Here is a 27,675-nt window from a genome sequence, read left to right as displayed (position 1 = left end):
CCCTTACCACCCCTTATGGCAAAGTCCTTTGGATGGTTCCTGACCCTCCAGTCCGGGCCAGTTATGAGACTTCAGGACATTGAGGGCAGGGACACTACTGTCTTTTTGGGGAGCTGTCCTCTCGGTTTGGTCACCCCCGATGGATGCATTTCCTCTTCTACCAGTTACAACATGCAGCTCGTTCCCGGTTTTCGAACCCTCCTATTTTATGGACTGATCTCATTGAGGATCTTCTCTCATAGAATTCTCTGACCAAACCCTCATCCACGCTTTATTTGGCACTTCGCAGTGTGGAGTCTCCTAAGATGGACAGATTGGAGGAACAACGATGGGCGGATATCCCAGCCCTGGATAAGAAGTCTTGGGAAGAAAACTTTGACGATCGCTCCAAGATTGATAATTTCTTTAATCCATTCAAAGTTTCTGCACGGAGTGTATTACATGCCGCAGGGGGTGCGCAAGATCGCAAGGGGGTGCCCAGGGTCCGCAGAGGTCCTCTGACTGTACCAGGTGTCACATGGCTGTGAGCACATATTGTCACATGTTATGGTCATGTCCTAGGATGGCACAGTTCTGGATGGAGCTTTCCCTCCCTGTGCTCTCCTGAAGTAGTGCTCCTGGATATACAGGATGACGAGCAAAGGCAGTCCCCAAGTTACAAACCTCCGGCTTTACAAACCTCCGGCTTTACAAACCTCCGGCTTTACAAACGGAGGCAGCATGACGCCATACTGATCCCAGAAACCGCCGGGTGGCAAATCCTGCTGCATGCTGCCATGTTACACTTACAAAAATGTACCTGTTCCAACTTGCATACAAATTCCACTTAAAGTGGTCTCTCACTCCTCATTGGCTGAGACAGCAGTGGTAGGCAAGGAGGAGAGAGGGGTGGGGCCAACGGCAGCTCCGTGCCTGAATGGACACCCAAAGCAGCAGCTCAGGAGTGTGCATGCTTGGGTGCCCCTATTGCAAGCTGTTTTCTATGGGGGCACTTGGCAAGAAGGAGGGGCCAGGAGCACCGGCGGGGGACCCTAGAAGAGGAGGATGGGGGCTGCTCTGTGCAAAACTGTTACAGAGACGGCAAGTAGAATGTTTGTTCAATAAGCACTGGCTAGGCACACATTTAACCCTTCGATCACCCTAGATGTTTAACCCCTTCCCAGCCAGTGTCAGTACAGTGACAGTGCAAATTTTTAGCACTGATCACTGTATTGGTGTCACTGGTTCCTACAGTCAGTGTCAGATTGTCCGCCGCAATATAGCAGTCCTGCTGTATAGTCACTGATCGCTGTCATTACTAGTATAAAAAAAAGTTCCAGTATCTATCCTATAGTTTGTAGACGCCATAACTTTCACACAAACCAAAGACCTGTAGCAGAATACAGATTGGCCTAAATTTATAAAGAAATTAGATTTTTGCTTAATTTTCTTTATTGGATGTGTTTTATAGTAGAATGTAAAATAAATGTTCGTTTTTTTTTTTTTTTTTCCAAAATGTTTGGTCTTTTTATATTGCAAAAAATAACCCAGTGCTGATCAAATAGCACCAAAAGAAAGCTCCAGTTGTTGGAAAAATATATAAATTTTGTTCGGATACAGTGTTGCACGACCGCGCAATTACCAGTTAAAGTAGAAAAAGATGGGCTGGTCATCGGGGGGGGGGGGGCCCAGAAGGAAATCCTCCCCCAGAAGGAAATCCTCTTCAAATGGACCAATGGAATCTACGACGATGGCCGATGTATAAATGATCGTCCATTCATAGGAATTGTCCTAGGAAATATGAAGAACATTGCCAGCCGTGGTATTTCCTTCCCATGTGTGGTGGGACTTTACCTTTGGGGATCCAAATGCTACCTTTTTGGGGTTTTTTTCTTTCTTTTTCCTTTCCCCCTTCTTCTGCCGCAACTATGACCTTCTATTGGTTTACTGTATATGCCTCTTTGTCTTATTGATGTGTATTATTCTACTGCTGTGTATCATTGTCATACCTGTTCAATAAAGAGCAATCCTGGTTGTTTAAATAAATAAAAAAAAAAGCAGCTGTGGGATGGTTTCCCAATACATAGGGATCAGGAGTTTAGAACCCGTTTAGTTCATACAGCACAGAGTACATAGGAGCTCACAATCTAATGTTCCTTCCAGACTTGCATAAGAAAGCGGATTCACTTATCAGAATGTTTTAGAAAGCCGAGAATTGGGCTTCACTGATCATTTATTTTTATTTTTTGGGAAGTTTGCATTGATTTAATGTTATATAACAGGCACCACTCCAGTCTGTATCAAGACCGAACCTCTGTTCCATCCGGACCTGCAGTCACACCATGTAGGAACTGCTAGTTTCTGTCACTGCCCCCTTCCACATCATTTTCCACACACAAACAAGAGTAGTGTCCCCTGCCCCCCTTCACATCTCCCCCTCCACACACACAGCCAGAGTAGTGTCCTCTGCCCCCTTCACATCATTTCCTAACAATTACAGCCAGTGTAGTGTCCTCTGCCCCCCCCCCTTCACATCTCCCCCTCCACACACACAGCCAGAGTAGTGTCCTCTGCCCCCCTTCACATCAGTTACCACACTCACAGCCAGAGTAGTGTCCTCTGCCCCCTTCACATCAGTTACCACACTCACAGCCAGAGTAGTGTCCTCTGCCCCCCCCCCCCTTCACATCATTCCTCCCACACAGCCAGAGTAGTGTCCTCTGCCCCCCTTCACATCATTCCCTAACAAATACAGCCAGTGTAGTGTCCTCTGCCCCCCTGCACATCTTCCCCCACACACACAGCCAGAGTAGTGTCCTCTGCCCCCCCCCCCCCTTCACATCTCCCCCCTCCACACACACAGCCAGAGTAGTGTCCTCTGCCCCCCCTTCACATCTCCCCCTCCACACACACAGCCAGAGTAGTGTCCTCTGCCCCCCCTTCACATCTCCCCATCCACACACACAGCCAGAGTAGTGTCCTCTGCCCCCCTGCACATCATTCCCTAACAAATACAGCCAGTGTAGTGTCCTCTGCCCCCCTGCACATCTTTTCCCCCACACACACAGCCAGAGTAGTGTCCTCTGCCCACACAGCCAGAGTAGTGTCCTTCCCACCCCCCCCACACAGCCAGTGTAGTGTCCTCTGCCCCCTGTCACATCATGCATGCGGGTACTGGGCCTCCATAGTATGTACCTACGAGGTCCCTGCACAGGGAAATTCTGACCAAATGGGACAAGACTTGGCAGTCTCTGGACAATCAGATCTGGCTGAGTCAGGGAGCGAATGAGTCCCTGATATGGTGGCTTCGTTCTCCGGTGTTTCGGCTGGGAAAATCCTTCCTTCCCTTGTATTGGACAGTGGTCACCACGGATGCCAGCCTTTCCGGCTATGGAGGCATTCTCAGCAAGCATTCTGCTCAGGGTATTTGGATGCTGGAAGAGTCCAGACCCCCATTCAATGTCTTGAAACTCAGAGTGATTAGATTGTGTCTGGATCATTGGATGGCTCATCTTCAGGGTTGTCCAGTGCACATTCAATCAGACAATGCCACGGCCGTGGCTTATGTCAATCATCAAGGGGGCACAAGAAGTGTCCTGGCGGCTCTGGAGGTAGCCGACATTCTAAGGTGGGCAGAATGGATCGTTAAACCCTCTTCGTCGTACACATTCCAGGGGTGGAAAACTGGCATGTGAATTACCTCAGTCAGCAGGCGTTGGACCACAGGGAGTGGTCCCTTCATCCGGAGGTGTTTCATCAGCTGTGTCTCTGGTGGAGCACCCCCGAGGTGGATCTGTTGGCGTCTCAGCTTAACAGAAAGGTGTAGAGGTTTGTGGCTTGGTCAAGGGATCCGCTGGTGGCCCCGTGGGGTCAGTATTGTCTGATTTACGCCTTCCCTCAAGCTTCTGCACAGACTTCTACACAGGATCAAGGCAGAAGGGATTCCGGTCATCTTAGTGGCTCCGGACTGGCCTCGCTGGGCTTGGTACTCCAATCTCGTGTGGCTGGAGGATTTGCTGTCCCAAGGACCGATCTTCCACCCTGCATTACAGTCACTGGCTTTGACAGCTTGGCTGTTGAATGCCAGGTGCTGAAGGATAAGGGTTTATCAGTTTGTGACTCCTACACTATTAAGTTAGGAAATCTACCTCTAGGAAGATCTACCATCGCACGTGGAAGACCTACATTGCTTGGTGTGAGTCTCTTGGGGTTTCTCCTCGCTCCTTCTCGGTGGCTTGGATCTTGACCTTTCTTCAACGGGGGGTTGAACAGAAATTGACCTTGAGTACCATCAAGGGCCAAGTGTCGATTTTGGCGGTTTTCCTTCAACGACCTTTGGCCACACACTCCCTGGTGTGTACCTTTCTTCCGCCATTTGGTTCCTCCACTGCAGGCTTCGTTGCCACCTTGCGATCTTAATTTGGTTCTTTCATCTCTACAGAAGCCTCCCTTTGAAAATATTCGGGAGTTTCCCCTGCTTACGCTGTCCCAGAAGGTGGCCTTTTTGGTGGCTATCACCTCTGCGCGCAGGGCGTCGGAACTGGCAGCGTTATCCTGTCGTTCACCTTACTAGTGATTCACGGGGATAAGGTGGTTCTTCACCCCTGTCCGTTGTTCCTTCCAAAGGTTGTCTCTGATTTTCATTTAAATAAAGTTGCCTTCCCTGTGTCCCAGGCTTAAACATCTGGAGGAAATTGCCTTGCATGCCTTAGATGTGGTCCAGGCAATTAGGGTGTACCTGGCAGCTACGGAGTCTTTCAGGAAGTCACTTTGTGTTTATGGATGGACCTTGAAAAGGTGTTCCCTGCTTCCTCTGCGACCATTTCCAGATTGATCAGACAGATGGTGGTTCAGGCCTATTCTATCAGGGGTCAGGTTCCTCCTTTCCCTGTCAAGACGCACTCTACTAGGGTGCTCAGTGCCTCCTGGGCTTTCCGTCCTCCGGCATCAGTGGCGCAGGTTTGTAAGGCGTCCACCTGGTCGTTGGTGCACACTTTCACAAGGTTTTATAAAGTGGATGTGTTGGCATCTGCGAATGCTTCTTTTGGCTGCAAGGTTTTGCAGGCTGTTGTTTAGAGGACCTGATCCTCTTTGAGGGTGTATTGTTTGTTTTTTTTTTTTTTTCAGGTGGGCTCCAGTTGTTTTGACTGAGCTCCCGTTGCCTGGTTGGTCAATGTTTAGCCTTGGGAATTTCTTTTTTGCTGTTCCCTCTCTAACACTGCTTTGAACATCCCAATGGTTATGAATACCAGGAGCTGTGTCCGTCAAGGAATAAAGGAGAAAATGGGATTTTTGAGTTACTATAAAATCCATTTCTCTGATGTTCATTGGTGGACACAGCACCCACCCCTCTGTGGAGTTAAATTCTGACACTGCTTGTAACAAAACTGAGTGCCTATAGCAGGGAGATGGAGTATACCCCCTGGGACTGCCCATAGACGTAGCCAGATTCTTTTCTTTTTTTTTTTCCCAAAACATTTTTATTTTTATTGAGAGTAAAAAATGCAATACAATAACCAAAGAATGTATATGGAAGTACAGGCATGAACTGTTAAATTAGAAAAATAAAGCATCATAACAAAGGACAACTTAACCAGCATACAAAGGATCAAAATTAACAAGTATCCGAGAAGAGGTAAGACCATTCAAGCAACTGCTCAGGGAGGTCAAGCTGGGTCGTATTGCTCATGTGGGTTAGGGTTGTACGTAAAAGGTACCTTAATCAGGGGCAAGACCCGTGGTCTGAGGAGTTGTGGCTATGGGAGACTCGGGCGCTAGTAGGGGAGTATAGTTATTATGGAGTTACGAGTCTCTAGGGGAGAACATACTACCCAGATGGGGTAAGGCGGTGGCAAAACCCAAACACTGGGCATTAAAGGCCCAGGCACGGGAAAGGAGAGTTGTCAGCGTGTTAAGGAAACCCGGGCAAGGTATCCCGGGGGGTGTAGGAGTGCGTGCCGTTCGGACCAGCCAAACAGCCAGGTAGCACCCAGTAGTGCCAGAGGGAAAGGGGGATGGGTTACCAGGAAAGAAGAAAGCGGAAGCAAAAGGTCAGACTAGACAAGAGGGAAAGAGAGAGTGGAGAGGGGGGGGGAATAGATAAAAAAAAAAAAAAAAGGGGGGGGGGGATAGGGAAACATTCCCCGCAATGTTGGAGATGAGGTCAGCGTGCATTAACGAGGGGAAGGCAGGGTGTGGAAGGCAACGCGGGGTCCAATCTAGTTAGGCAAGTCGTGGATTCAGGGATAAGGAATTAAGTATACTTATGAACACCAGGGCAGCAGAGTAGAGATAGCAGGAACCACACAGACTGGAAAATTCTGCTGTGGTCACAAAATGGGTCCAGCACGGCCATTTTTGTGGTACTTAGTGGGGGTGTCATGTGCCACATGAATGAGCTCTTCCATTTCGGCGATCTTAACTATACGGCGTAACCATTGTTTAATCGTAGGTGGTTGTGTATCCACAATACAGGGATGCATTGCCTGGCCGCATTTATCATCTGTACCGCAAGAGATTTTGTGTACAATGCGTGGGAGGTGGGGGAATGGTGCAGGAGGAACTGGGCAGGCGAAAACTCCAGTGTAAGTAGTCACTTGCGTGGTGATCCTGTGAACCTCTTTCCAGAAAGTAGATAGTCGTGGGCAGGACCATAGAATATGTAGCAGGCTTCCAGTATCGGCAAGGCACCTGCAGCACGTAGAGGGCAGAAAGGGTGAAATTTTATGTAAAAGTGCTGGGGTGAGGTACCATCTGGATACAATTTTGTAACCATTTTCCTGCGTTGTCACATTCAGGGAACCTTTGTGGTTCTTAATGAAAATTTGTTCCCATTCTTCAATAGAGAACGAGCAGGAAAGTTCTTTTTCCCAAGCCTCACATCTTTTACTTTTATGTTGACCCGAGTGTTCAAATAAAAGGGAGTGCTTTACAGAAATGAGTTTATGGGGAGTGGGTCTTCCTGCTGACAGAGCCCGTCGAATGTGGTGGGGGGGTCTTTGCAAGGGTGCGTGCGCGAGTGTGTTAACAAAGTGGCTAAGGAGAAGAAACGACCAAGACGGTATGGGTGGTCGTTTAATTTTCGTCGCGATGGATGAGGCAGAGAGGATCTTGCCACCATCACAAATGTGATGGACACGCAGTTGGTCCCGAGGCCAGTGCTGTGCTTAGTAGTTGGAAATTTAGTTGTGCATGCCCGGTGGAAAGTCAGGGTTGAGCCTCAAGGGGGTCATCGGACCCGGGATTGCGGATATGTCCCTTGTTTTACACGTCGTTTGAAAGGAGCGAATAATCGGACCTATCAATGGGTGGGTCAGGAGAGCAGGAGGTATGAGTAGCCTTAAGCCACTGTACCGTGTGTAGATCTAGCGTGGTGTAACCCCCCTCAAGGGACACCCAATCTTTGTGGGATTTGTGGACATTCCAATCAGCCACCCGCGTGAGATGACACGCAATGTGGTAATTGCCAGATTCTTTTCTACCTAGTGTCCTCCTCTTGTAGGGGGCAGTATAACACAATGGTTATGAATATCAGAAGCTGTGTCCGTCAATGAACATCAGAGAAATGGATTTTACGGTCAAAATCCCACAAGTCAAAATCCCATTTTTACTCACTGAACTGCAACTCCATTTATAACATTTGTATAATTTTTGGTGGATATTCTGTCTCTGTCATATAAAATACACCTATGATAAAAATTATACACCCGCCATTTCTTTGTAGGTGGGCGAACTTATACAATCTGCAGGGATCAGATCATTATTTTCCCCCACTGTATATTTAAATCCGCACTAAAAACCTGAAATAAAACCGATCCACAATGATAATTTCTATATAAAGGAAATGTGATGGAAGTTGTGGGCGTCTGTGTAATGTTCCCTGGAGGCCAGACAGTATTTCCTGCCGTGTGCGCTCATTGCACAGATTTTCCGGCGTGGTGGAAGTTTTCTGTGTAGATATTTGCTAAAATAGTAATAATCAATAATAATGTGAGGATGGGAATTCTAACACATTTCTCTGTGACAGAGTGCCAAAAAAAGAGTCATTTAATTTATATATAGACCGCGTGTGAGCTAAAGAGACGGCGTTGGCCGGGCACCAGATGGTCCTTCCCGTGATGTCACCGCGTCCTGCCACCTATTTAATGCTCCCGCCTCCTCCATTCTGTCTGACAAGATGCTGCGACTGGTGGTGTCACTTCTACTGGCTGCTGGGGGTGAGTGATCAATACTTATTACTAAGGGGGATAACATGATTATTACTAGGATTTATCATCAATATATTCCAGAGGGCTTTACAACTGATTTATCAGGCTGCCCCATGGAGCTTACAATCTGATCCCTACATAGTGTCAGTTACAATACTGGGTGCACCATCAGGCCTTACTACATTATTTGGGTATCTCTGTAAGTCTGCTGCTCCATTCACATTCCAGAAGCGCCGGCCACAATGGTGGGCACTATTGTTTTGTTTTTTCAAATTTCAGCAAATCGCTGCACTGGAAAGTTCTCAGTAACGGATCTGTTTGGATAGTTGTCGGGTTTATTCTGTGTCTGTTCTCCATATAGCTCACACAATCTCTTGTTTTCCAGCATTGGGCTGTGGGGTGCCCACCTACCCGGCCAATTCCCGTATTGTAAATGGAGTGGACGCGGCTCCATACAGCTGGCCCTGGCAGGTAAGTGTCCCTCAGGTCCCTGGGAATGGAGGGAACTCATTGCTCTCAGTCCAGCTGTACCAATCTCTCTTATTCCGCTTTATACAAAATGTTTTCCATTATTCCCCCCAGTCTGTCCATGTGTGAATGGAGAACGATTGTATAAAGTGGACAGATTGGTTACATTGGTAAAATGCTGCATCATGGGAAGAAAAATTTCCAATATCACAAGGAGTAAATTATCTTCTATACACAGAGAGGAGATAGAGACAGAAAGTTTGTTTCATCACAGTTATGTGCATAGGTGTGCACAGGTAGTGTCAGGTGTGCCTGGGCACACCCTAATCACTATGTGCGTTGCCTATTCCCCCTACTGCCCAAGCTTTCCCCCCCCCCCCATTGTTGGCTCCCCTCCCCCCAGTGTTGCTGGCTTCTCTCCTCTCCTTTTCTAAATAAGCACACTCGTGTCCATTCATGACTGAAGCATAGGAAACTGGGATTACTATGCTTCCATTTGTGAATGAACAGGAAGCCACTCAGCACAGAGCCCTTCCCATTCATTCACTGTGCAGTGCAGCTGAGGCCGCAGAGAAAGGCGTGTGTTTGAGCTTTGGGGTGCGCACCAATGGTTAGGTTTGGTTTGTTTTTGGGGTTTTTCTTTTCTTGAGATGTGCAAAGAGCTCACACAACACTTGTAGGTAAAATCAAACTGTAAAAACCATTGAATTCAAGCGATATTAAAGACAGTGCAGCCTCGACCCTCCTCTTTTCAGGTCCCCCCGCTGGCGCTCCTGGCTCCTCCTCTTCTCAGCTTCCCTGCTGGCGCTCCTGGCTCCTCCTCCTCTCAGGTCTCCCCTCTGGCGCTCCTGGCTACTCCTCTTCTCAGCTTCCCCGCTGGCACTCCTGGCTCCTCTTCTCAGGTCTCCCAGCTGGCACTCCCTGCTCCTCCTCTTCTCAGGTCCCCCCGCAGGCGCTCCTGGCTCCTCCTCTTCTCAGGTCCCCCCGCTGGCGCTCCTGGCTCTTCCTTTTCTCAGCTTCCCCGCTGGCGCTACTGCTCTTCTCGGGACCCCCGCTTGCGCTCCTGGCTCCTCCATGGTCCCCCACTGGCGCTCCTGCTCTTCTTGGGTCCCTCACTGGTGCTCCTGGCTCCTCCTCTTCTCAGGTTCCTCACTGGGGCTCCTGCTCTTCTCAGGTTCCCCGCTGCCGCTCCTGGCTCCTTTTTTTCTCAGGTCCCCCTGCTGGCGCTCCTGGCTCCTCTGCTTCTCAGGTCCCCCACTGGCGCTCCTGCTCTTCTTGGGTCCCTCACTGGCGCTCCTGGCTCCTCCTCTTCTCAGATCCCTCACTGGGGCTCCTGCTCTTTTCAGGTCCCCCGCTGCCGCTCCTGGCTCCTCTGCTTCTCGGGTCCCTCACTGGTGCTCCTGGCTCCTCTGCTTCTCAGGTCCCTCACTGGTGCTCCTCCGCTTCTCAGGTCCCTCACTGGCGCTCCTGGCTCCTCCGCTTCTCAGGTCCCTCACTGGCGCTCCTGGCTCCTCCGCTTCTCAGGTCCCTCATAGGCGCTCCTGGTTCCTCCGCTTCTCCGGACCCCACTGGCGCTCCTGGCTCCTCCGCTTCTCAGGTCCCTCATAGGCACTCCTGGTTCCTCCGCTTCTCAGGACCCCACTGGCGCTCCTGGCTCCTGCTCTTCTCGGGTCCCCCGCTGGCGCTCCTGGCTCCTCCTCTTCTCGGGTCCCCCGCTGGCGCTCCTGGCTCCTCCTCTTCTCGGGTCCCCCGCTGGCGCTCCTGGCTCCTCCTCTTTTCAGGTCCCCCGCTGGCACTGCTGGCTCCTGCTCTTCTCGGGTCCCTCACTGGCGCTCCTGCTCTTCTCTGGTCCCTCACTGGCACTCCTGGCTCCTCTTCCTCTCGGGTCCCCCGCTGGCACTCCTGGCTTCTCCTCTCGGGTCCCCTGCTGGCGCTCCTGGCTCCTCCTCTTTTCAGGTCCCCCGCTGGCACTGCTGGCTCCTGCTCTTCTCGGGTCCCTCACTGGCGCTTCTGCTCTTCTCTGGTCCCTCACTGGCGCTCCTGGCTCCTCTTCCTCTCGGGTCCCCCGCTGGCACTCCTGGCTTCTCCTCTCGGGTCCCCTGCTGGCGCTCCTGGCTCCTCCTCTTTTCAGGTCCCCCGCTGGCACTGCTGGCTCCTGCTCTTCTCGGGTCCCTCACTGGCGCTCCTGCTCTTCTCTGGTCCCTCACTGGCGCTCCTGGCTCCTCTTCCTCTCGGGTCCCCCGCTGGCACTCCTGGCTTCTCCTCTCGGGTCCCCTGCTGGCGCTCCTGGCTCCTCCTCTTTTCAGGTCCCCCGCTGGCACTGCTGGCTCCTGCTCTTCTCGGGTCCCTCACTGGCGCTCCTGCTCTTCTCTGGTCCCTCACTGGCGCTCCTGGCTCCTCTTCCTCTCGGGTCCCCCGCTGGCACTCCTGGCTTCTCCTCTCGGGTCCCCTGCTGGTGCTCCTGGCTTCTCCTCTCGGGTCCCCTGCTGGCGCTCCTGGCTCCTCCTCTTTTCAGGTCCCCCGCTGGCACTGCTGGCTCCTGCGCTTCTCGGGTCCCTCACTGGCGCTCCTGGCTCCTCCGCTTCTCAGGTCCCTCACTGGCGCTCCTGGCTCCTCCGCTTCTCAGGTCCCTCATAGGCGCTCCTGGTTCCTCCGCTTCTCAGGACCCCACTGGCGCTCCTGGCTCCTCCGCTTCTCAGGTCCCTCATAGGCACTCCTGGTTCCTCCGCTTCTCAGGACCCCACTGGCGCTCCTGGCTCCTGCTCTTCTCGGGTCCCCCGCTGGCTCCTCCTCTTCTCGGGTCCCCCGCTGGCGCTCCTGGCTCCTCCTCTTCTCGGGTCCCCCGCTGGCGCTCCTGGCTCCTCCTCTTCTCGGGTCCCCCGCTGGCGCTCCTGGCTCCTCCTCTTTTCATGTCCCCCGCTGGCACTGCTGGCTCCTGCTCTTCTCGGGTCCCTCACTGGCGCTCCTGCTCTTCTCTGGTCCCTCACTGGCGCTCCTGGCTCCTCTTCCTCTCGGGTCCCCCGCTGGCACTCCTGGCTTCTCCTCTCGGGTCCCCTGCTGGCGCTCCTGGCTCCTCCTCTTTTCAGGTCCCCCGCTGGCACTGCTGGCTCCTGCTCTTCTCGGGTCCCTCACTGGCGCTCCTGCTCTTCTCTGGTCCCTCACTGGCGCTCCTGGCTCCTCTTCCTCTCGGGTCCCCCGCTGGCACTCCTGGCTTCTCCTCTCGGGTCCCCTGCTGGCGCTCCTGGCTTCTCCTCTCGGGTCCCCTGCTGGCGCTCCTGGCTCCTCCTCTTTTCAGGTCCCCCGCTGGCACTGCTGGCTCCTGCTCTTCTCGGGTCCCTCACTGGCGCTCCTGGCTCCTCCTCTTCTCAGGTCCATCACTGGCGTTCCAGGCTGTCTCTCCTGCTGAGTGCTCCTATAGCAAGCGACCTCACACAGCATGGCTCGGCCCCGCCCCATTCTCTTCTCATTGACTCACTGGCTGACTGGAGGTAGAAACTCTCGTGCACATTGCTGGATCGTGATGGGGCCCGGCTCAGGCGACTGGGGGTGGGGGGGGGGGGGGGGAGAGACTGCTGCAGCACACATGTTTTTACCTTCCAGAGTAGAATGTATGAAGGTAAAAAAAAAATCCTTGAGCCTTTACAAACACTTTAAAATGACAAATGCAATAATATTGGAAAAAGTAACGAGATACTTCGCTATGGGGGCAAGATGATCTCCTGTTGTCTATGGCCGTCTCTCATACAATCTTCTGTTCTTTATCAGGTGTCTCTTCAGGTGGAACTTTCCGGAAATTTCCAACATAGCTGTGGGGGGAGCCTCATCACAACCCGCTGGGTGCTGACCGCCGCCCACTGTGTGGAGTGAGTTCCCGGGAAGACTTTTCTTCTCTATGGACTGTTATGTCTCATATATATATATATATTCTCTTTATTTACTTACTCCTCCTCTCTTCCCCCCACTCCTCCTCCTCCCTTTTTCTCTCTCTCTTCTCCCCCTTCCATCCCCCCCTCTATCCTCCTCTGCCCACCCCCATCACCACCATGTTTCTCTATGTGAATGTATCACTAGGAAGATATAGTGACATTGTTCCTGTTCAGACTCCTAATTTCTGTATGAAATGTGTATTGGTAACATTGTACTCATACAGTATATATATGTATATACAGTATATACAGAGCATCCGGAAAGTACTCACAGAGCTTCACTTCTTCTACATTTTATGTTACAGCCTTATTCCAACATGGATTCAATTTATTATTTTCCTCAAAATTCTACAAACCCCTCCCCCATAATGACAACGTGAGAGAAGTTTGTTTGAAATTTTTGCCAATTTTTTTTTTAAAAGAAAAAAATCCCCATGTACATAAGTATTCACACCCTTTGCCATGTACATAAGTATTCACACCCTTTGCCATCACACTCAGAATTGAGCTCAGGTCCATCCTGTTCCATTGATCATCCTTGAGATGTTTCTACAACTTGATTGAAGTCCACCTGTGGTAAATGCAGTTGATTGGACATGATTTGGAAAGGCACACACCTGTCTATAGAAGGTCCCACAGGTAACAGTGCATGTCAGAGCACAAACCAAGCCATGAAGTCCAAGGAATTCTCTGTAGACCTCCATAGACAGGATTGGATGGAGGCACAGATCGGGGGAAGGGTACAGAAACATTTCTGCAGCATTGAAGGTCCCAATGAGCACAGTGGCCTCCATCATCTGTAAATGGAAGAAGTTTGAGACCACCAGGACTCTTCCTAGAGCGGGCCGCCTGATCGGGGGAGGAGGGCCTTAGTCAAGGAGGTGACCAAGAACCCAATGGCTTAGTTTGCAACAGTCATGGATTTCCCGGGACAATCCCGGAAATCTGACTGATGTCCCGGGAAGAGCTTGTTCCAGCCAGAATCCCTATAATTTCGCTGTGTCACGGACACTCAGTGAGATTCCAGTCTGTTGTGATTGAGCAGGTGTGCCCACAGGAGGGCGATGAGTCCGGCTGTGTGCTGTGGTAAGAGGTGGAACCATCCTCTCCTGTCACCAGTGGTGGCCCGTCTATTGGGGGCACAGGGGCGCCGCCCCCCCCCCCCCCATCCATGCATCCGGCCCCCTAATCTACATACAGGGCACCGGACGCATGGATTCCAATGGGTTTTTTTTTTTTTTTTTTTTTAAGCACCTGATTAGAGCCAGAGGCTTTAAAAGGCTTCAAAAAAGGGTGGGCTTGGGGCGCAGAGCACTGCCCCCTGACCCACCCAGTTGTATGACAATAGCGAATGAATGATCGCTATTATCCCACTGATTCTCCTCCCAGACAATCAGGAAGCGGGTCCCCCTTTCCTGATTGGCTGAAAAGAGAAGCGATTTTACTGGCCATTGGCCAGGAATAGGGAGGAGACGCACGGCTGGAGGAGGTAAGAATGCTGGCTGTCCGGCTGGCTGGCTGACCTGTGGTTGGGGGGGGTGGTGTATTTGCCTGCCGCCCAGCCGGCTGGCTGTCTGTCTGTCTGTCCCGCCGGGGGGGGGGGGGGGGTTGATTTGCTCCCCCCCAAATTATCATGCACCAGCCACCACTGCCTGTCACTGTTTCTGTCTGGAGCTGAATCAGTGCTGCACTCAGGAAGAAGCAGAGCTTGGATCCGGGAACTTCAAAGTCTGACAAGAGAAGAGCTGCCAGCATGGTGAGTACGCTGACCTGTCTACCAACCCCCACTCACCTTTCCTCCACTCAGTGTCCCCAGCCCAAACCACTTGTACAGGTGTGGTGCAAGCAGAGGAGGGAGAGACGTCCATCCCTGGAGCTATGAAACGGAAGGGCTCCTTCTGATGTAAGATGTGTGAGGCTGCATAGTTCCCTTGTGTTTTTATACTTTGCCATCATATGGGCTGCACTTATCTATTTATTTATCCTTTGCTGATTGTTGCCATGCTCTCCCTTCCCCGGACCAGGGGTCAGGGAGGATAGATAGGAGGCACTCGTCTCCTCCTTCCGAGCCTGTTCCCCCCCCCCCCCCCTCTTAGTGAAAGGTCAGCTCTCCCTACCGATCACTGAGTCTGTCTATTCATAACTGAGACATAGTAAACTGTGTTACAATGCTTCAGTATGTGAATGGAGGGGACGCTATTCCTATCCATTTATTCTGTGCAGCTGAGGCTTCACATGGAAAGCTGTGACCTCCATCTCCTTTCTCTGCCTCAGAGGTGGAACATCAGAGGTCTGTTTAGATTCCGAATATCTCACCAAATCCCCCCCAACGGGGCTCCTAAAAATTTGTATAAAAATATTGTAAATAAAAAAAAACAAATGAATAAAACATATGGTAGAAAAATTAAATAAAAAAACTACTGACACCAGTGGCAGAACTACCACACAATCATCGCACCGGCTCTGGTGTTCTGCCACCAGGCTGGGAGGGAAGGGCTCCGTCAGGGGGGCCCTTCATAGTTTCTTGCATCTGGGCCCTGAAGGTTCTAGTTACGCCTCTGCCCTACAGTGAAGCATGGTGGTGGCAGCATCATACTGTGGGGATATTTTTCAGCGGCAGGAACTGGGAGACTAGTCAGGATAGAGGGAAAGATGAATGCAGCAATGTACAGAGACATCCTTGATGAAAACCTTCTCCAGAGCGCTCTGCACCTCAGACTGGGGTGAAGGTTCATCTTCCAACAGGACAACGACCCTAAGCACACAGCCAAGATAACAAAGGAGTGGCCACTGGACAACTCTGTGAATGTCCTTGAGTGGCCCAGACAGAGCCCAGACTTGAACCCGATTGAACATCTCTGGAGAGATCTGAAAATGGCTGAGCACCGACCCTCCCCCATCCAACCTGATGGAGCTTGAGAGATCCTGCAAAGAAGAATGGGAGAAACTGCCCAAAAATAGGAGTGCCAAGCTTGTAGCATCATACTCAGAAATACTGGAGGCTGGAATTGGTGCCAAAGGAGCTTCACCAAAGTATTGGGCAAAGGGGGTGAATACTTAGGTACATGGCAAAGGGGGTGAATACTTATGTACATGGCAAAGGGGGTGAATACTTATGTACATGGGAGTCTTTCCTTTTTTATTTTAAATTTGCAAAGATTTCAAACAAACTTCTCTCACGTTGTCATTATGGGGGAGGGGTTTGTAGAATTTGGAGGAAAATAATGAATGGAATCCATGTTGGAATGCGGCTGTAATATAAAATGTGGAGGAAGTGAAGCTCTGTGAATATTTCCGGATGCTCTGTATGTAAAAGGAATATAAAATATCACTTTACAGACCTCTGAGATGAGGAGGAGCCGACCCCGAGCCGTTCTGCTTTCCCTGTACTGACGCGTTTTGTATTGCAGCTTCCCACGTACGCACCGCGCGGTTCTGGGAGAACACGATCGTAGTGTGGAGGAGGGGGCGGAGCAGTACTTCCCCATCAATAATGACGACATATTTCTACACCCCAACTGGAACAAATTCTGCCCAGAATGCGGGTAAGTTCATTTCACACAATCTGTAAATTCCGACTCACAGGGGCCCAGGGAATGGGTGGAGGAAATTTTCAGGTGGGATTCACCCGTTTGGTACATGAATGTGAATTCTGGTGACACCGCGCTCCTCCTCTCCCCCTCCAGATATGACATCGCCCTCCTGAAGTTACCTGCAGACGCTGAACTGAATGACAAGGTCCAGCTGGGCTGCCTCCCCCCTGCAAGCCGCACTCTCTACAATAACCAGCAGTGCTTTGCCACCGGCTGGGGACTCCTCTACAGTAAGTGACCATTGCTGGTGTACCTAGATAAAAATAATGGGGTGCACAGGTGACAGAGGATACTCAGATGGTGAGGGGTGCACTGAAGTCATGGGGTGCACAAGTGACAGAGGATGTTCAGATTCTGAGGGGTGCACAGGTGACAGAGGATGTTCAGATTCTGAGGGGTGCACAGGTGACAGAGGATACTCAGATGCTGAGGGGTGCAGAGGTGACAGAGGATACTCAGATGCTGAGGGGTGCACTGAAGTCATGGGGTGCACAAGTGACAGAGGATGTTCAGATTCTGAGGGGTGCACAGGTGACAGAGGATGTTCAGATTCTGAGGGGTGCACAGGTGACAGAGGATACTCAGATGCTGAGGGGTGCAGAGGTGACAGAGGATACTCAGATGCTGAGGGGTGCACTGAAGTCATGGGGTGCATAGGTGATGGAGGATGTTCAGATTCTGAGGGGTGCAGTGGAGTCATGGGGTGCACAGGTGACAGAGGATGCTCAGATTCTGAGGGGTGCACTGGAAGAACTGCCATAGGGGGCTCAGGCTGAAGCATAGCGATGTGTTGCTGCAACATAACTTTCTCTGTTGCTCATTGACAGACGCAGTCCTCTTGATTCATATCAAATTGGGTTATGCTGCCCTCTACAGGAGTAGGACACTAGGCAGAAGAAAACGTTCTGGCCACACCTTAGGGGCAGTCCCAGAGGGTATATCCTCTCTCTCTCTGCTACAGGATGTTAGTTTTTTTCTGTCTAGTCAGGAGTAAGGACCTAAGTTCTTTGCTGGGATCTTTGGTCCCGGCAAGATTTTTTTTTTTTAGAAAAATTTTTTTTTAGGCAGCTTTTTTCTCCAGTTGTTCCTGTGAGATCTTCAAGCAATTATGCTGGAGCTGGGCGACGGGCTGGATGTTAAGATCCAGTGGTCACCCCAGCCAGCCTACGAGCGCGTGCAGGCCCTAGCTCCACGCTGGGTCGGCCGTGACATAGTCCCACTGGACGGGGACTGGCCCTGCGAGTTAAACGTCTTGCCGGGACGCCAACGACCAGTTGGAAACTGAGTCGCGGTGTCCGTATTGGTCAGCAGCCCCCCCACTTCGGTGGAGAGGGGTTCTGTTAGGAGGGGGTGCCCGCCGGTTCCGGTATGGTAAGTAGTATGTTCTCCCTCTCCTCTGTCGGGTTTTGGGAATAGACACGGGCCCCCTGTGGATGGTCGGACCCTTTTGATCCTGGGTCCCTCCTCTATCCTATAGCATGTGTCACAGATCTCCCTCTTGGAGAACCAGTGGTTTGGGAGCTGACTATCGAAAGTCACTGTATGAGTGGGCACTGTAAAGGGACCATGACTGAAGTCAGTGGCTGGCATTACTGTGTAGGATGGCCATGTAAGAGGGTGATATGATCCTACCTTATTCAGAAGGTTGCAGTTGCCTGCACTACCGCTATCCTCCCGCAGGCCGCCATCCTCCCGCAGGCCGCCATCCTCCCGCAGGCCGCCATCCTCCCACAGGCCGCACACCTCCCACAGGCCGCACGGTGTAAGCAGACCGCTGCCATCTTTTCACAGCGGCCTCGTGTCTCCGGCATGGGGGCGGCCATTTTGGAGATGACCAGCTACCTCGAGGAGTAGCAGGGGAAGCGCCGGAAGGCGTGTAAAGGGGCGGAGCCGCCTCCTTTACCCGGGAAAACGATCCAAAAGACTTCCTGTCTGTAAGGGACAGCGCTGAGAGCAGTTTGGTAGAAAGCTTCTGTGCATCAGGTGGTGAGCCCTTGGGGTCTCTCTCTGTGGGGGTCCGAAGCAGGTAACACTGAGGAGCGCTGTTGCGCTGGGGGATTACAAAAAAAAAAAAAAAAGTTTTTTTCTTTGCAATTTTTTGTTTGCTGGATAGTGTCTGGGATTAATCATGGACCCTGCCACACATGTATCCCCACCTGATCCCCTCGAGGTGGCCGCAGGACCCTCCAGTGCCCCACTTATGATTGATGCATTATCAGCAGTTTTGGAGTCTTTGGTATCCCGGGTGGAGATGGCCTGTCGGGGACGGGGGGCAAGAAAGCGACCCCCGCCTACCCCTATTTCATCTGACACTTCAGATACGGATTCTGAGCTTGTCACTGCAGCTGCAGGTCCCTCTTCTGGGGCTGCTGTCTCGGGTACGGTCTCCTCAGACAGTGAGGAGGACGTTTCTGCTTCCGCCATAGCACAAGAAGAAGCGTTGGTGGACGCACTAGTTGTGTCTGTCCGGGAAACCTTAAATCTTGAGGTTACACCGGCAGAGGTAGCTGACATCGAAATTCCTTTTGGTACCAGCAAGCCTACCAAAATGGCGAAGGTTTTTCCCTTGCCCAAATGTTTTGGTAATCTAATTAACCACCTCAATACCGGGCACTTAAACCCCCTTCCTTCCCAGACCAATTTTCAGCTTTTAGCGCTGTTGCAATTTGAATGACAATTGCGCGGTCATGCAACGCTGTACCTAAACCAAATTTGTGTCATTTTTTCCCCACAAATAGAGCTTTCTTTTGGTGGTATTTGATCACCGTCAGGTTTTTTCTTTTTTGGTGCACAAATTAAAAAAAGACTGAAAAGTTTGAAAAAAAAAAAAAAGTTTTTTTGTTTAGGTTATAAAATTTTGTAAATAGATATGTTTTTTCCTGCACTGATGAGCACTGATGATGCCGCACTGACAGGCACTGATGAGGAGACACTGATGGGGTGGCACTGATGGGGTGGCACTGATATGCAGCACTGATGGGCACTGATAGGTAGCACTGATATGCAGCACTGATATGTGGCACTGATAGATAGCACTGATATGCAGCATTGGTGGGCACTGATAGGCAGCGCTGATGGGCACCGATAGGCAGCACTGATGGGCACTGATGGGCACTGATAGTGGCAATGTTGGGCAGCAATGATCGGCACTGATCGGCACTGATGGGTGGCACTGATCGGCACTGATGGGGGGCACTGATGGGCACTGATAGGCAGCACTGGTGGGCAATAATGGGCACTGGTGGGCGGCACTGATAGATGGCAATAATGGCACAGGTGGGCAGCACTGATAGATGCCATTGGTGGGCAACACTGATAGGGAGGGCACTGGGGGGCTCTCTGAGCCCTGCTTGCCATCCCTGGTGGCCATAGTGGGCACCCCTGGTGGTCATGGGTGGGCATCCCTGGTGGCTTAGTGGCACCCCTCCCCCCCAGGGCTGCACTGGTAATCAATGTTCTGATTACCAGCACAGACCCCCCCTGTGATCAGTGAGTAATTAGAAATACTCACTGATCACCCCCGCAGCAGCACCGATCCTCTGATCTTCTCCTCACTGACAGGATCTGTCAGTGAGGAGAAGAGATCAAAGCCGTTACAACGGCTCTATTTACATTACATGACGGCTGTGATTGGACACAGCCGTCATGTGATCAGGAGGGCCAATCACAGGGCCCTCCTGCCGAATGATGTCGCTCTGTGTCCGAGGGACACAGGCACATCGAGATCGCGCCGCTGCGCGTGCCCGCGGCGGCGCGATCTCTCTCCTTCTGAAGGACGTTCCGGAACGTCCATTCAGAAGGACGAGACTCCCGCCCGGCCGTATATGTACTATGGCCGGGTGGGAGGTAGTTAAAGAAGAATGGGGTCGTCCGAAACGAACCCCTGCTATTTCCAAACGCATTGCTAGGCGCTATCCGTTTGAGGAATCCCTCCTTAAAAAATGGATGGTACCACCAGTGGTGGACTCACCGATTTCCAGACTAAATAAAGCCACTGTTATCCCATTGGAGGACGCTCCATCCTTTAGGGATCCGGTGGATCGAAAAGTGGAAGCGGAATCCCGTTCCATTTTTTCCCTGATAGGATCAACCTTTAGGCCGGTGGTTGCCATTGGTTTAGTTTCACAAACATTGACAGAATGGACCAAATTCTTACGCCGTGACTTAAAGGGGAGAAGTATCCCCCCGGCAGTATCCGATTTGATGGAGCAGATTATACAAGGACTACAGTTCATTTGTGACGCCGCCCTGGATGCCACTCCCTTGTTAGGGTGTGCATCGGTTTCAGCAGTGGTCCTCAGACGCGTGTTGTGGTTAAAGTGCTGGTCGGCGGATCAAGGTTCCAAAAAAGCTTTGGCTAATCTCCCTTTTCAAGGGGAACGCCTGTTTGGAGCCACCTTGGATGAGATTATAAAGGATCTCACTGGGGGCAAGAGCACTTTTTTGCCACAGACTGCTAAGGGTAAGGGACCTCGTAACAGGCGAGGACCTTCCTTTTCCGCTCATAAGAAGTTTGTTCGTTCCGCTGGGGCGGGCGATAAGGGGAAGCCCTCCAATGCCCCTTCAGGGGGTTTCAAGGGGCGCTGGTCGGGTAAACAAAAGTCCGGCTCAGCCAAACCGGAAGACAAGACCAATATAGCCTGAAGGTGCGCCCCCACCCATCTCTGGGGTGGGGGGACGTCTTCACCGGTTTCCGGATCCATGGCTTTCCAGAAGCCCGGACAAAGGGATTCACGAGGTCATACGGTCGGGATACAAGATCGAGTTTCGATCACTTCTACCGGTGCGATTCTTCCCTTCCAACATTCGACTATCCCCGGATCGCTTAAAAGCTTTGCGGGGGGCAGCAATGGACTTGATGCAACAAGGAGTGGTAGTTCCCGTTCCTTGAGCAGAACGTTTTCAGGGGTTCTATTCGAACCTATTCACAATACCCAGAAAGGAGGGCAAGGTGCGTCCAATTTTGGACTTAAGAGCACTCAATCATTTGGTACAAGAATTCAAGATGGAGTCCATCTGAACAGGGGTGGCCTCCCTGCATCAGGGGGATTTCCTGGCTTCCAGAGTGGGCCTAACTTTGGAGACATCCTTGGCAAAGGTGTGTCTCCTTAGGGAGAATCTCCGGAAGATTCAGTGAACGATTCGGATGTTGCTGTCTGTCAACTGGCCTTCCCTTCGGACTTGCATGAGGATCCTGGGACTGATGGTGGCCTTCTTAGAGGCAGTACCGTATGCCTAGTCTCATACCCGAATTCTCCAAAAGGAGATTCTTTTCAAATGGAATCGGAATTCCGATTCTCTGGACGATCGGATCCGGTTGAGCGAGCGGACCAGGGAGTCTCTGGTCCGGTGGCTTCGGTCTCCGATGCTCAGCCAGGGGAAGTCATTTCTTCCGATAGAATCCAGGTTACCAATAAATGTATTGGAACTGAGAACGATCAGACTTTGTCGGATTTACTGGACCGAGCAGCTCCAGGGCAGCCCGGTTAGGATCCAGTCGGACAATGCCACGGCCGTGGCTTATGTCAATCACCAAGGGGGCACCTAGAGTGTCCTGGCGGCCATCGAAGTGGCCAGCATTCTTCGTTGGGCGAAACGGTTTGTTCCGGCTCGCTCCGCGGTATTCACTCCGGGGGTGGAAAATCGGCAGGCAGATTATCTCAGCCGTCAGATTCTGGATCAAGGGGAATGGCCTCTTCATCCAGAGGTATTTCACCAGCTGGGCCTTCATTGGGGCACCCCGGAGGTGGATCTGTTGGCAGCTCGGCTCAACAGGAAGGTGCGGAGGTTTTTAGCCCGCTCTCGAGATCCTCGAGCGGACGCAGCAGACGCGCTGGTCGCCCCGTGGGGACAGTATCAGCTACTGTATGCCTTCCCTCCTCTCAAATTGCTGCCGAAACTTCGTCGCAGGATAGAGGTGGAGGGAATTCCAGTTATCCTGGTAGCTCCGGACTGGCCTCGTTGACCCTGGTACGCCGACTTGGTCAGGCTGGTCGCGGACGCTCCTTGGAGACTTCCTCTCAGGGAGGATCTGCTGTCTCAGGGATCAATCTTCCATATTGCTTTACAATCGCTGGCTTTAACGGCCTGGCTAATGAGACCCAGGTGCTGAAGGACAAAGGATTGTCAACTTCAGTTATTCCTACTCTAATTAAAGCAAGGAAAGCGACTTCCAGAAGAACCTATCATCGCACATGGAAGTCTTATATTGCGTGGTGTGAATCCCTTGGATTTCCTCTACGTGCCTATTCGGTGACCCGAATCTTGGCTTTTCTGCAACAGGGGGTTGAGCAGAAGCTGGCCTAGAGTACTATCAAGGTTTCAGCGTTAGCAATTTTCTTTCAGAAACCTTTGGCTACCCATTCCTTGGTGCGGAATTTTATCCAGGGGGTGCGGCACTGCTTTGCTTTGCTGCTTTGGGACATCCCAATTTGATATGAATCAAGAGGACTGCGTCTGTCAATGAGCGACAGAGAAAAATGGATTTTTGTAAGATCTTACTGTAAAATCCTTTTCTCTTAAGCTCATTGACAGACGCAGTACCCGCCCCTCTATTTTTGAGTTGGGTTGAGTTAAATTCTCTGACACTGCTTTGTGATATAACTAACATCCTGTAGCAGAGAGAGAGAGGATATACCCTCTGGGACTGCCCCTAAGGTGTGGCCAGAACGTTTTCTTTCTGCCTAGTCCTACTCCTGTAGAGGGCAGCATAACCCAATTTGATATGAATCAAGAGGACTGCGTCTGTCAATGAGCTTAAGAGAAAAGGATTTTACGGTAAGATTTTACAAAAATCCATTTTTGGATGAAAGGCACAAATCGGTAGAACTGTCTCCTGATTGGCCCCAGCACTCATATCCTGGTGAAACCTGAAAATGCCAGCAGCTGGCTACAAGGGAGACCCAGCACTGGATCCCCAGGGAGGTAAGTGGGACAAATTTAGAGTTTCCTAAACTTTATATAATAAATTGCCAAATATAATGTGGATTATGGGAGACAAAGGATTGTAGTCCTGAGATTCCATAGATGAGGTCTCCAGCATCCACTTTAATTGTTTGTCCTTGTTTGTGTACAGCTGGTGGTCCTCAGGCCATCGTCCTGCAGCAAGCCGTCCTCCCGGTGGTGGACCATGAACAATGCTCGCAGCCGGACTGGTGGGGGAATTCCCTTGACCCATCTCTTCTCTGTGCTGGAGGCTACGGCCTGGACACCTGCAATGTGAGTTTCATGATGTCCTGCCGGTCTGTTTGGGGTTTGCTGTCAGTTCCACCCAGAAGACCTCATTTTTTACACACTATGTGGTCAAAACTATGTGACCCCCCCCCCCCCTCCGAATAAATGAGTTCAGATGTGAAGGGTCCTGGTAATCCTCAATTAAAGTCATAGACAATTGTAGTAACAGCTTGGTGAAGACCCTTTTCTGTACCCAATGACTGCCCCCCCCCCACCCCATGTACAAAGCCCGCTCCATAAAGACAGGCATGACCAGTTTGGTGCAGAGGAACTCCAGTGTTCTGCACAGAGCCCTGACCTCATCCCTACTGATCACCTTTGGGATGAACTGAAACATAGATTGCGGGCCAAGTCTTTTCTTTGGTGCCCATTGTGTGAGGCAAGTCTTCTTATTCAACATCAGCACCTGACCTCACAGAAGGGCACAAATTTCCACAGACCCCTCCAAAATCTTGTGGAACGTCTTTCCAGAAGAGTGGAGAATGTTTAAAGCTACAAAGGGGGTCCAAGTCTATAAAGACGTGGTGTGATCACTTTGGTGTGGAGGAACTCGAGTGTCCTGCACAGAGCCCTGACCTCATCCCTACTGAACAACACTGGGATGAATGCAAATCAAAGGGAGGAGGGGGGACGCCATATTAATGGCCATTGGGGGAAGCATTGGCAGCTCCATATAATCAGCCACATAGAGAGGGATGGTCGGGGTCCTTGGACTTTTGCCCATATAATGTATTAGGAGTGTTCTGTGTACTATGGTGTATACAATGCTGATCTCTAATACCGAGCTTTATCTTTGTAGAGCGATTCTGGAGGACCTCTGAACTGCCAGGCGGAGGATGGTAGATGGTACATCGATGGCATTGTCAGCTATGGTGTGGCGAGGTGCGGCACTCTACAGAAACCCACAGTATTCACCCGCGTGTCCCTCTTCACCCCCTGGATAGATGAGGTCAGTATTTATAGAGAACCTCTTCTGTGACCTTCCTGATCTGTGTAATCACTCCAAGCCAATGACTTGGAAAATACTAAAGCCAGAGGGTAGGCATAATAGCCAGGCAATTAGCATTTTCTGGAGGTTGACCAGTGATGGTGACCCCCGTATTTCTCTGGTCACGGGTTTACTTTATAGTAATATTTACAGATTCATCAAACATTGATATGAAGTTACAGGAGGGCTGACCATCGCTCACATGGCCAGGACACAGGTATATATATATATATATATACAGTGGGTACGGAAAGTATTCAGACCCCCTTACATTTTTCACTCTTTGTTATATTGCAGCCATTTGCTAAAATCATTTAAGTTCATTCTTCTTCCTCATGAATGTACACATAGCACCCCATACTGACAGAAAAACACAGAATTGTTGACATTGTTGCAGATTTATTAAAAAAGAAAAACTGAAATATCACATGGTCCTAAGTATTCAGACCCTTTGCTGTGACACTCATATATTTAACTCAGGTGCTTTCCATTTCTTCTGATCATCCTTGAGATGGTTCTACACCTTCATTTGAGTCCAGCTGTGTTTGATTATACTGATTGGACTTGATTAGGAAAGCCACACACCTGTCTATATAAGACCTTCCAGATCACAATGCATGTCAGAGAAAATGAGAATCATGAGGTCAAAGGAACTGCCTGAAGAGCTCAGAGACAGAATTGTGGCAAGACACAGATCTGGCCAAGGTTACAAAAAGATTTCTGCTGCACTTAAGGTTCCTAAGAGCACAGTGGCCTCCATAATCCTCAAATGGAAGACGTTTGGGACGACCAGAACCCTTCCTAGAGCTGGCCGTCCGGCCAAACTGAGCTATCGGGGGAGAAGAGCCTTGGTGAGAGAGGTAAAGAAGAACCCAAAGATCACTGTGGCTGAGCTCCAGAGATGCAGTCAGGAGATGGGAGAAAGTTGTAGAAAGTCAACCATCACTGCAGCCCTCCACCAGTCGGGGCTTTATGGCAGAGTGGCCCGACGGAAGCCTCTCCTCAGTGTAAGACACATGAAAGCCCACATGGAGTTTGCTAAAAAACACCTGAAGGACTCCAAGATGGTGAGAAATAAGATTCTCTGGTCTGATGAGACCAAAATAGAACTTTTTGGCCTTAATTCTAAGCGGTATGTGTGGAGAAAACCAGGCACTGCTCATCACCTGTCCAATACAGTCCCAACAGTGAAGCATGGTGGTGGCAGCATCATGCTGTGGGGGTGTTTTTCAGCTGCAGGGACAGGACGACTGGTTGCAATCGAGGGAAAGATGAATGCGGCCAAGTACAGGGATATCCTGGACAAAAACCTTCTCCAGAGTGCTCTGGACCTCAGACTGGGCCGAAGGTTTACCTTCCAACAAGACAATGACCCTAAGCACACAGCTAAAATAACGAAGGAGTGGCTTCACAACAACTCCGTGACTGTTCTTGAATGGCCCAGCCAGAGCCCTGACTTAAACCCAATTGAGCATCTCTGGAGAGACCTAAAAATGGCTTTCCACCAACGTTTACCATCCAACCTGACAGAACTGGAGAGGATCTGCAAGGAGGAATGGCAGAGGATCCCCAAATCCAGGTGTGAAAGACTTGTTGCATCTTTCCCAAAAAGACTCCTGGCTGTATTAGATCAAAAGGGGGCTTCTACTAAATACTGAGCAAAGGGTCTGAATACTTAGGACCATGTGATATTTCAGTTTTTCTTTTTTAATAAATCTGCAACAATGTCAACAATTCTGTGTTTTTCTGTCAGTATGGGGTGCTATGTGTACATTCATGAGGAAGAAGAATGGCTGCAATATAACAAAGAGTGAAAAATTTAAGGGGGTCTGAATACTTTCCGTACCCACTGTATATATACAGGATACAATGTTACAGGAGGGCTGACCATCGCTCACATGGCGGGGATACAGATATATATATATATATATACAGGATATGAAGTTACAGGAGGAAGCACAGGATACATTTTTGATACTTTATTACATTGGGGAAGCACGGCTCTATACAAATATCACCGATCTTCTTATATCTGAATATCATTTTTCAGGTTATCGCCAACCACTGATCATCTTCTGGAATCTGCTGGATCCTGAGAAAAAGACTTTACCACCCCCTCCCCCATGTCTGCCCCCCTTCAGTGTGGGAAATAAAATAATCTTCAATGCTGAATGTTTCTTTGTGTTTCTTAATGTTTCAGATTTGGATTTCCGCAATCCCTGAATTCTCTAAACCGGTTCATTTCCTATGGTGGACCTCGTCCATCCCGCACTCCTCCCCTACCATGCACAGGGGTGCCACTGTGTAAGGGGGTGTTAGAACCATTCCCAAAATGGCCACTAGGCGGCACCCTGCGGGCTGAAGTCCTTAGCATTGTAATGTACATTTGGTGGTGACCTGTACAATTTATATGATTCCTGACAAAGAATATAGTGCAGGAGGCTTGTAAGTGGTAACCAAGTAGAAGTGTTGTGCCAATCTTTTCTTGGCCCCGTCTACCCCTGTACATTCCAGGACCCGCTGTCCCCCCGTATATACCAGGACCCGCTGTTCCCCGTATATACCAGGACCCGCTGTCCCCCCGTATATACCAGGACCCGCTGTCCCCCGTATATACCAGGACCCGCTGTCCCCCGTATATACCAGGACTCGCTGTCCCCCCGTATATACCAGGACCCGCTGTTCCCCGTATATACCAGGACCCGCTGTTCCCCGTATATACCACGACTCGCTGTCCCCCCGTATATACCACGACTCGCTGTCCCCCCGTATATACCAGGACCCGCTGTTCCCCGTATATACCAGGACCCGCTGTCCCCCCGTATATACCAGGACCCGCTGTTCCCCGTATATACCAGGACCCGCTGTCCCCCGTATATACCAGGACTCGCTGTCCCCCCGTATATACCAGGACCCGCTGTTCCCCGTATATACCAGGACCCGCTGTTCCCCGTATATACCACGACTCGCTGTCCCCCCGTATATACCACGACTCGCTGTCCCCCCGTATATACCACGACTCGCTGTCCCCCCGTATATACCAGGACCCGCTGTCCCCCCGTATATACCAGGACCCGCTGTTCCCCGTATATACCACGACTCGCTGTCCCCCCGTATATACCACGACTCGCTGTCCCCCCGTATATACAAGGACTCGCTGTCCCCCCGTATATACCAGGACTCGCTGTCCCCCCGTATATACCAGGACTCGCTGTCCCCCCCGTATATACCAGGACTCGCTGTCCCCCCCGTATATACCACGACTCGCTGTCCCCCGTATA

General features: G+C 50.8%; 1 protein-coding gene across 1 annotated transcript; it reads left to right on the top strand.

The window, feature by feature from the left end:
- Window positions 1-8,155: 8,155 nt before the first annotated feature.
- LOC309568510 (chymotrypsin-like elastase family member 3B) lies at window positions 8,156-26,531 on the top strand (the record flags this gene model as incomplete). Its single annotated transcript, XM_082274189.1, has 8 exons — window positions 8,156-8,195; window positions 8,572-8,657; window positions 12,420-12,517; window positions 15,991-16,125; window positions 16,267-16,403; window positions 23,249-23,391; window positions 24,206-24,355; window positions 26,445-26,531. 8 exons carry the CDS (start codon window positions 8,156-8,158, stop codon window positions 26,460-26,462), a joined length of 807 nt encoding a protein of 268 aa, XP_082130315.1. The 3' UTR covers window positions 26,463-26,531.
- Window positions 26,532-27,675: the final 1,144 nt, after the last annotated feature.

This window comes from Pelophylax lessonae (assembly GCF_965119305.1).
Source record: "Pelophylax lessonae genome assembly, chromosome: 12".
In the NCBI taxonomy this organism is placed as follows: domain Eukaryota; kingdom Metazoa; phylum Chordata; class Amphibia; order Anura; family Ranidae; genus Pelophylax; species Pelophylax lessonae.
This window is presented reverse-complemented; position numbering and strand designations above follow the sequence as displayed.